At 48.6% G+C, this 9,260-nt stretch overlaps 1 protein-coding gene across 1 annotated transcript; it reads right to left on the bottom strand.

Annotated features, from left to right (window-relative positions):
- Positions 1-6,562: 6,562 nt before the first annotated feature.
- LOC145790635 (uncharacterized) lies at positions 6,563-8,042 on the bottom strand. The gene is made up of 3 exons (XM_082868877.1): positions 7,495-8,042; positions 7,314-7,412; positions 6,563-7,105 (listed from the first exon to the last, which is right to left on the bottom strand). The coding sequence occupies exons 1-3, from the start codon at positions 7,897-7,899 to the stop codon at positions 7,028-7,030; spliced, it is 582 nt and encodes a 193-aa protein (XP_082725003.1). The 5' UTR covers positions 7,900-8,042; the 3' UTR covers positions 6,563-7,027.
- Between the last annotated feature and the right edge of the window lie 1,218 nt (positions 8,043-9,260).

Genomic DNA, 9,260 nt, shown 5'->3' with positions numbered 1-9,260 from the left:
TGAGCAATGTGAAACAGTGGATTCTGAGAGCACAGAGCTTGAAATGGGGGTAGCACTGGCAAGTCTACTATCAGATCCTCCGATCGGCCAAGAGTGCTTGGGGGATAACTCTTTGGTTTCTGTGCTTGGAGATGAAATAGCTGCGGACTTTCCAGCGCCGATCTTGGATACATCTATCGCACCTTCTCTCATCTGGCAATATGAAGAAGGCTTTTTATCTAGCAGTTCCGGGTCAGGTAGTGAGCCGGAATCTGATTCTACCGAATCTTGTGCGTCAGAATCAGATTCCAGCTCGACTGAGTCTGAGTCCGGTATTCCTGGAGGTGATAACCCGGATGCCACAGTCCTGTCTAGGTCGTCTTTTTCATTTTCTTTTGAGTCTGTTGTAACAGAGGAATCTGACGGCTTGGAAGTATTTAATGAGAATGATGTGGATGTGGTTTCCGAGTATTTTTCTGTGCCTTTGATTTATTGCTTAAATCAGGATTTTCAAAATTTTGATGAAAACAGCGAGGAAGAAATTCCTCCAGTTTTGCAACGATTAATTGATCAAGAGCAGGAAAGATTTGTTAAACCTTTAATGGATGAAATCACTACTGTGAATGTTGGCACTGAGAAGGACCCGCGGCTGGTCCAGATCGGGTCCACGTTGTCTTTAGAGGAGCGCGAGCGCTTAGTCTCTTTATTAAAAGATTTCAAAGATGTTTTCGCGTGGTCCAACGAAGACATGCCTGGAATCGATCCTGAGATTGTACAGCACCGGATCCCTCTTGATCCCGAGGCCCGCCCTGTCAAACAGAAACTCAGAAGGATTCGCCCAGACTGGGCCCTCAAAATTAAGGAAGAGGTCACCAAGCAAATTGACGCAGGGTTCCTGCTGGTATCAGAATATCCAACTTGGTTGGCCAACATTGTTCCGGTGCCAAAGAAGGATAGCAGAATTCGGGTCTGTGTAGACTTCAGAGATTTGAACAGGGCCAGTCCGAAGGACGACTTTCCCTTGCCACATATCGACGAATTGGTGGATTTCACGGCAGGACACGCCTTGCTTTCATTTATGGATGGTTTCTCAGGCTATAATCAGATAGTGATGGCACCCGAAGACCGGGAGAAGACTGCGTTCACTACCCCGTGGGGTACATATTGTTATAGAGTGATGCCATTCAGGTTGAAAATGCTGGAGCTACGTATCAACGGGCAGCAACTACAATATTGCATGATATGATCCATAAAGAGGTCGAGGTGTACGTGGACGACATGATTGTCAAGTCCAAAGATAGAGAGGGCCACTACACCGCCTTACAAAAATTCTTTCAAAGGATCAAAGAGTTTCGGCTGCGACTGAATCCCCAGAAATGCACGTTTGGTGTTACAGCAGGGAAGATGCTAGGGTTTCTGATCACACAAAGGGGCATCGAGGTCGACCCTTCCAAAATTAAGGCCATCTTAGAAATGCCACCACCAAGGACTGAAAAGGAGGTGCGAGGCTTTCTGGGTAAAGTGCAATTCATAAGACGGTTTATTTCTAAATTAACCTTGACTTGTGAACCACTTTTTGGTCTCCTGAAGAAAGGAAAGAAAATCCAATGGGACGGCCGATGTCAAGCAGCTTTTGAGCAGATCAAAGAGTATCTACAGAACCCACCCTTGTTGTCACCGCCAGAGCCGGGGAGACCGTTGATACTGTACCTTTCAGTAACTGAAACTACCATGGGCTGCATGCTCGCGTAGGAGTCAGAAGACAAAGTGGAAAGAGCCATCTACTATCTGAGCAAAAAGATGCTGGATTACGAGACCCGCTATACACCGCTGGAGAAGGCTTGTTTGGCCTTGGTATGGGCAACCAGGAAGCTGCGGCACTACCTGTTAGCCCACTCTGTAATGTTGGTTTCGCGTTTGGATCCCATCAAATATCTTTTCGAGAAACCAGCACTTACGGGTAGGCTAGCTCGATGGCTGCTGTTGCTCTCCGAATTTGATTTGAAGTATGTAACGCGCAAGTCAGTAAAAGGGAGAGCGGTAGCAGAGTTCCTTGCCGACCACCCAGTTGAGGGGGATGAAGCGGTTGAGTATCTATTCCCAGATGAAGCTATTCTACACGTCGAAGATGAAACTTGGACGATGTACTTTGACGGAGCGTCAAACCAGTATGGGTATGGGATAGGGGTGTTGCTGATAGCGCCTGATGATTCCCGTATTCCTTTAGCATTCAAGCTCCGGTTCAAAGTTTCCAACAATGAAGCAGAGTATGAAGCGTGTATTGCTGGCCTGGAAGCAGCCCTGGAACTAGGGGCAAGACGGTTGGACGTCATTGGGGACTCGAACCTTGTTGTGTCTCAAGCAAAAGGAGATTGGAAGGTCAAAGAGGAAAGGATGATAATCTACCACCAAACCTTGGATCTGCTAATTCCTCGGTTTGAGAAGCTAAATTTCACCCACCTCGTAAGAGAGAACAACAGGTTTGCAGATTCACTAGCAACTCTATCTTCTATGATAGACATCCCGTCCGGAGTCCGGATCCGTCCAGTCATTATTGATCAGAAGTTCGTGCCGGCATACGAGTCGATTTCCGCCATAGATGAGGTTCAAGACGGCAACCCCTGGTATTACGACATTTGGAACTTCTTGGAAAAGGAGACATATCCACTAGGGGCAAATGCCAAAGATAAGAGGGCCGTCAGAAGAATGGCTGTTCAGTTTGTTATCTGCGGGGGAAATTTGTACAAAAGGGGTCATCTGGGAATGCATAAGCTCTGTGTAGAAGCTGAAGAGTCAAAACGCCTGATGGAAGCCATCCATGGGGGGGAGTGCGATGCACACATGAATGGAGTAATGCTGGCCAGAAAAATCCTCAGACAGGGCTACTACTGGTCAACCATGGAGGAGGATTGTATTAGCTTTGTTCGGCGATGCCACAAGTGTCAAATTCATGCAAACCGCATGAACATCCCGCCGTCAAAACTGTACAACATGACTTCCCCATGGCCTTTTTCAGTCTGGGGAATTGATGTGATCAGAGCTGTTACCCCGAAGGGGTCAAACGGGCATGAGTTTATCCTAGTAGCGATAGATTATTTCACAAAGTGGGTCGAGGCCCAATCATACGCGGTGTTGAAGGCGTCGCACGTCGCAAAGTTTATCAGGAACAATATCATCTGTCGCTACGGGGTGCCAAACGAGATAATTTCAGATAATGGTTCCCACTTCAAGAAAGAAGTAATAGACTTGTTGGAGAAATACAATGTGGCTTTTCATAAGTCATCTACATACCGGCCGCAGACCAACGGAGCGGTTGAGGCCGCTAACAAGAATATCAAGCATATACTACAGAAGATGGTGGGAACCTATCGGGATTGGCCAGACAAGCTGCCATTTGCTCTGTGGGGCTACAGGACTTCAATCAGAACTTCTACTGGAGCAACTCCATATTCGTTGGTCTATGGAATGGAGGCTGTTCTACCCATCGAGATTGAGGTTCCGTCGTTGCGAGTGTTGGCTGAATGCCAGATAGCCGAAGCAGATTGGCAGCAAAGTAGATTCGAAGAACTCATGCTCTTTGATGAAAGAAGACTGAAAGCACTGTACCACATCCAAGGCTATCAACGAAGAATTGCCCGGGCTTTCAACAAGAAGGTTAAGTCCAGGAATCTGAAAGAGGGAGATTTGGTGCTCAAAGACAACCGAGCTCCCATCCATGACCCAAGGGGCAAGTTCAAACCTAATTGGACTGGTCCTTACATCATCAAAGCTATCTGGTCAGGTGGAGCTGTGGTTCTGATGGATCTAGATGGCTTGGAGTTCTCACAGCCGATCAATATGGACAAGTTGAAGAAATACTATCCTTGAGAGGCTCGCTAGGCCGAAAACCCGAAAGGGCGACCTAGGCAAAAGTCAGAGCACAAAAAATTAGAAAATATAAAAACTGAGCTCGCAAGGTTGAAAACCGCAAAGGGCGGCCTTGGCAAAAGTTAGAGCGCAAAAGGAGAGTGAAAATACTCGAGTGAACCTTAGCCTGAACTACGTAAGGCTTGATTCCCATCTTTGGGATACGTAGGCAACTTCACCTTGAAGTTCAGCCATAAACTTTTCCCCGATCAACTCTGTCCATTTTGATCATCTCAGTCATCTTTATCCATCAGCATTTATCGTGATCTCCGGTACAGTGCTGTTCAAACTAGGGGCAACTTTCCGTTGCCGCGACAGTGCAAAGTTACTCAGACTAGGGGCAACTTTCCGTTGCTTTGAAGTGCCGCATTGTTCTTCAGACTAGGGGCAACTTTCCAGTTGCAGGGATCTGGGGTTGTGCATCTCAGTGACAGATCTCCGGCGTGTCCAGTTCTGATCCACATCGAAAATAGTTTTGAAAAGTTTTAATAAAAGTTGACTTTGTTCAAATTAATCTTTTTACAACTAAGACCATTTTTGGACCAAAAACGGAAAATTTTCAGTACCACAACTTTCAATTTCATTGATTTCAAAACTGAGTTCTCCTGCTCTTGCATTACAATCGAGGTTGCTTTTTTTAGTACATTCATAAAGAAAACTTGAAAATGCTAAATAAGCAATAAATTTGGGGCATAGTTGAATCAAGTATCTCTGCGTCCGCTCCCAGAGCTGGACGAAGCATCTGATGCCAAGCTGGGCCCAACTTGTGCCTCCTCATTGAGCCAATCCAAGCACTCATCGGACAAAGTGCAACTGAAAGTTGAAGCAGGGGCCAGGAGCTCTCTAGTCCTCCATGCCGTGGCATATCGAGCAAGTTGTACACCCCGGACCGGGAAAGCGGCTGGGTACTCAATCCCTTCCGGTGGGCAGGTCTGATCATGACCAAACTGACGCAGGAACCGGAACGGAAAATAGAATACGCAGTGGGTTAGACCAACCAATTGAATCCCAATCAGCCGGGACATACTATAGCTCATTGCCGGGAGGTTGAGCCAAGGACAACGCCAAGCAATGCCGTCTGCGGGCAAATTGCACATCCAATCGAACCACCACCTTTCATCAAGAGCATTGACTAGGCGCGGCCGAAAGAAGTAGCCTCGAGCTGAATAAGCTGGGCAAGAGTCCACAACCTGCAACTTGTCCATTAACCATACCTAGGGGAGGGATGGAAAATGAGAGAATAAAGAACAGAGAGATGTACGATGAGAGAAAAGTGAGACAAGGGTTTTGTGAGAAAAACCGAGCCTGAGGGTCGAGTGATGTGAGCAAATATATATGTGAGGTTGGGTGGGAAACATTACCTGCAGTAGCAGTGGACTCCCAGCAAACCTGGTCGCCTCCCGGCGATAGACAGAATCTAAGCCCATCAGTGTCTCGGCCAAGGTCATGGCAATACAGCTCTTTCCTTCCCTCAAACCTTGGGCGACTTCAATCAAGCGAATGCTAGCCCCGCCGAAGCCCGAGGAAAGCAGAAAGTGGGACAACAAACATAGGCAGAGGGTGTGTTGTCGGAAACCCTGCCAATAATGGTTGCTGAGGTCACCGACGTCGGAAAAACGGTGGATCAAGCCGAGGATGTCCAGTTCCCCACTGCAGATCAGAGATCGAGCGTCAAGCGCCGTGAGCCCACACATCCGCCCTAAAGCCTGGGCGTGACCAAAACGGAGCTGCGGCAAGATTACTTCAGAGCATTCAGATTCCATCAAAACCTGAAAATCTTCGAAAGTGGGACACATCTCTTGGCCGCCAAAGCTGAAAACATGCGTCACTGGATTCCAGAACCTTGCCGCGGCATGGAGAAAAGGAAGCTGTAGCAGAGTACGGCTCAGCGTGAATAGTGCATTCAAGCCGAAACCCCGGAAATTCAGCTTTTCCGAGCCATCTAGAGAAGAGATCCAAGATATGAGATTTTCTGCGAGAAACGCCTCCATCTTTGTCTAAAACTAAGATGAAATGAATGTTCCCGAAGTTGAGGCTTTTATAGAAGAGAAGACACTATTCACGGGGACACGTGTCAAAAATCTGGTGGCTGCAGGACTGAGTGGCCGGCCGGCCACCTTTTCTGGCTGGCCAGCCATCTACTTTTTCAGAAATGGCCGGCCAGCTATCTCTCTCCACAAAAAATGGCCGGCCGGCTCCCAGGGATGGCCAGCAATGCTCCAGTGTATCCCCTTGGCCCTGTTTTACTCTTCGAGGGAAAGTTCCAAGCATTTCCATGCAACGGGAAAGTCAAAGGCCTCCATCTCCCTCCATTTCGAATGCGTTCCGATGCCCAGATCGTCAGAAGTACACTTTGTTGTTGTTGAGTTTTGTTTATCGAGTTGTTGTTTTGCTTATCGAGTTGTTTGTCGAGCAGACGTGTTTTGCGTTTTTGAGTCATTGCGCTCTGTTTAAGCAATTTTTGTTAAAATCTTGTTTATTTGCGTTGTTGCATTTTGCTTATCGAGTTGTAAACTTGCTAAAGATTCTGTTATATCTTAGTAAGTTGAGTTGCTTAGTTTGTTGCGTCGGTTCACTACCTGACTTGGTGATTACACAATGCGCATTACCATTCAATTTCATTCTTGTGCAAAATAAATGATGCGATACGATGCTAAAAGTTTAAAATACAAACGCCTTTTCAAAAGCTATTTCATCTCATCATGCTTTACAACAAACAAAGGTACAAGTTTTACAAAAAAATAAAGCTGCCTAACAATGTGCAAAGTGCTACAAACTACTAGCAAAAAGAAAAATAAAGCAGGAAATAACAGCATCAAAGTCCTCGAGAGCGGGAACGAGAAGCACTCCTCATCCTCTTTTGCGGGACAATCTCTGCACCACCATCTGAGTCGGAGCTGTCATCCTCAGGATCCCCCTCGGCCTCGTCTCTATTCCCCGAGCCAAAACCGGAGCCCCCCTCCTCAGCAGATGTCTCTGACTGACGGTCGGTAGCCTCCTCCTCCTCCTCAGCATCCTCCTCCTCCTCATCAGGCTCCACCTCCACAACGTGAGCCCTACGTCTGCGGACAGGCCCTCCTCGAGCTCCTCGAAAAGGCCTAGATGGCCCGGCTCCTCGGGAAGGCCGAGATGACCCCGCCCCCTAAAAAGGCCCAGATGGCCCAGCTCCCCAAGGAGGCCCAGGTGGCCTGGTCTGCGGCTGACCGGACCATGAAGGCATCTGAAAACAAAGAGTTCAATTCAAATACATCAGTCCAAATATATACATCAGATGCAGATACAAGCAAAGGATACGTAAAGTGGGTGCATGTAAATACAGTGTACAAGTGGGGTGTGTGTCAGATGTGCTCTACACAAGTAGTCTATCGATACAGTAGAAATCAGCATGTCATCAGAAGTATGATAAATGCCAAAAAATTGAAGGGTACCTGAATGCCCGCGACAGACAACTGTGCCTCCCTCCGCAGGACCATGCCCTCGAGTGTGGCCACCAGTCCAACCACCTCCTCTATGTACCCTCGCGATGGCTGCAAAAATGAGCTCATAATCATCAGTGAACAGAAGAGTGTCTAAACATCTGAATGATGAATGAAAACAAGTGGAGCATACCGGCGGTGAGTCCGGATCAATGGCGTATCGATCACTGGGCATCGGAGGCTCTAGTGGAATCGGAGTCGGAGAGCTAGCCCCATACTGGCACGCTATCAACTCAGTAGGCATATCTGGCCATCCGGGATGAGGATGAACCGACGGAGCCGGAGGAACCGGTCTACTCCCACCTCTAGATGTACCGGCCCTGCTAGTAGAAGGGGCGTCTGCAGCCCGAGCTCGGGCCTGGCCCGAGGATGACATACCGGCAGGCCTCATCATCGGGATACGAGCTTCTGTCAATGGAGGCATCAAATATATGTGACGGTAAGTGGCGTAGTCCCCCTCCTCAATGTATAGTAAAGCATCACTGCCCAGCATGGCGCCGACTACCTCTGAGTAAGAGAGCCTGTCAGCAATCCGCATACTGGCTGGGGGTACTGCGGGAATATCCTGAGAAAGATACCCCCATACCTGGCGCAGAAAGCGTTCCCCCAGGAACCATGCCCTGCCAACCGGCCCTTCAAGCAGGACCCTATACTGGGAGATGCCCGACGCTCCGGTATACTGAAGTCGGAGGCCGTCACCCAGGGACACCCAGGGCTGCCATGTAATCTGCGGATGATGAATGCATAAACCAATCAGAAATCGAGGATATACAGAGCAAATCAAAGATGAAAATGAAAAGAACTGAAAGTTCTGAAGTACCTCTGAATGTCGCACAGTGTCGAAGTACTGTCGCAGACGAAGGAGGTCTCTCGAGGTCTCGGCCGGTGTGGGCCCTCGAACACCAATGAATATGGGGTCATGGGAATCCCTACCACCTCCAGCTCTGGGGCTAATGATGGGAAGTATACATAGACCCATAGCTGAGAAAAGCAATGCAGAATGTAAGTACGAAATGCTGAGAGCAAAATGCAGACTGTAAAAGTGCGCTGTGTGTGTGCAATGTACAAGTAATGAGAAGCAGAAATGTAAATCAAGGGGACAAAAAGTACCTCCCAGGCTCTCCAGTAGCCACCAAGCAAATCGCCCCGCTCGCGGGAGGTCGCGCTCATATAAAAGTAAAGGGTAGCCAGGCCGGCGCCACCCCAGTCATATCGATGGACCTGTGATAGGTCGACTAGAGCGCTCAGCAGGTATAGCCCAACGGTGTTCCCTCTGTCGGCGAACAGGGTAGTCCCGAAGAGGAACATCAGGAAACCACGGGCATACTGCTCTGTCTCCTCGGGAGTCTCAGGCACCATCTCCGCCCGCCGGAAATGGGAAGAGAACCAAGTGTATCGGACTCTCCCTGAAACCCTATCAACAGGCGGGCGAGCCCCCAACAGATACATCCAGGCGGCCTCCCACTCGCCCATATCCTCGTCGTAGGGGATGGACCAACCTCCAACGTCAAGGCCGGTCAATACAGCGAAGTCAAAAGGGGTCATGGTCATATCCCCGGTAGCAGAAAAATGAAAGGAATTGGTGGTGTCCCACCATCTCTCTACCAGAGCCGCCATCAGTGTCCTCCTGGCAGGACAACGTGACAACCCGACGCAGAAGGGTCCGAATCCTGCCAAATCTACCAAATCTCGGACGGCCTCCGGAAGCTCGGCATACCAATCCCGCGCAATGGTGGAACCATACCCCCGCACATTGCGGGAGCAAACCTGCATTCAGAATGAATACATGTATCAATAATGAAATGAAATGGGCTGTGTGCCAATGAGATGAAATGGGCTGTGTGCCAATGAGATGAAATGGGTTGTATGCCGATAAAGTGAAATAAACTACATGCAAAT

Source organism: Camellia sinensis, chromosome 1 (assembly GCF_055761805.1).
Source record: "Camellia sinensis isolate YWXY chromosome 1, ASM5576180v1, whole genome shotgun sequence".
NCBI classification, from domain to species: Eukaryota; Viridiplantae; Streptophyta; class Magnoliopsida; order Ericales; family Theaceae; genus Camellia; species Camellia sinensis.
This window is presented reverse-complemented; position numbering and strand designations above follow the sequence as displayed.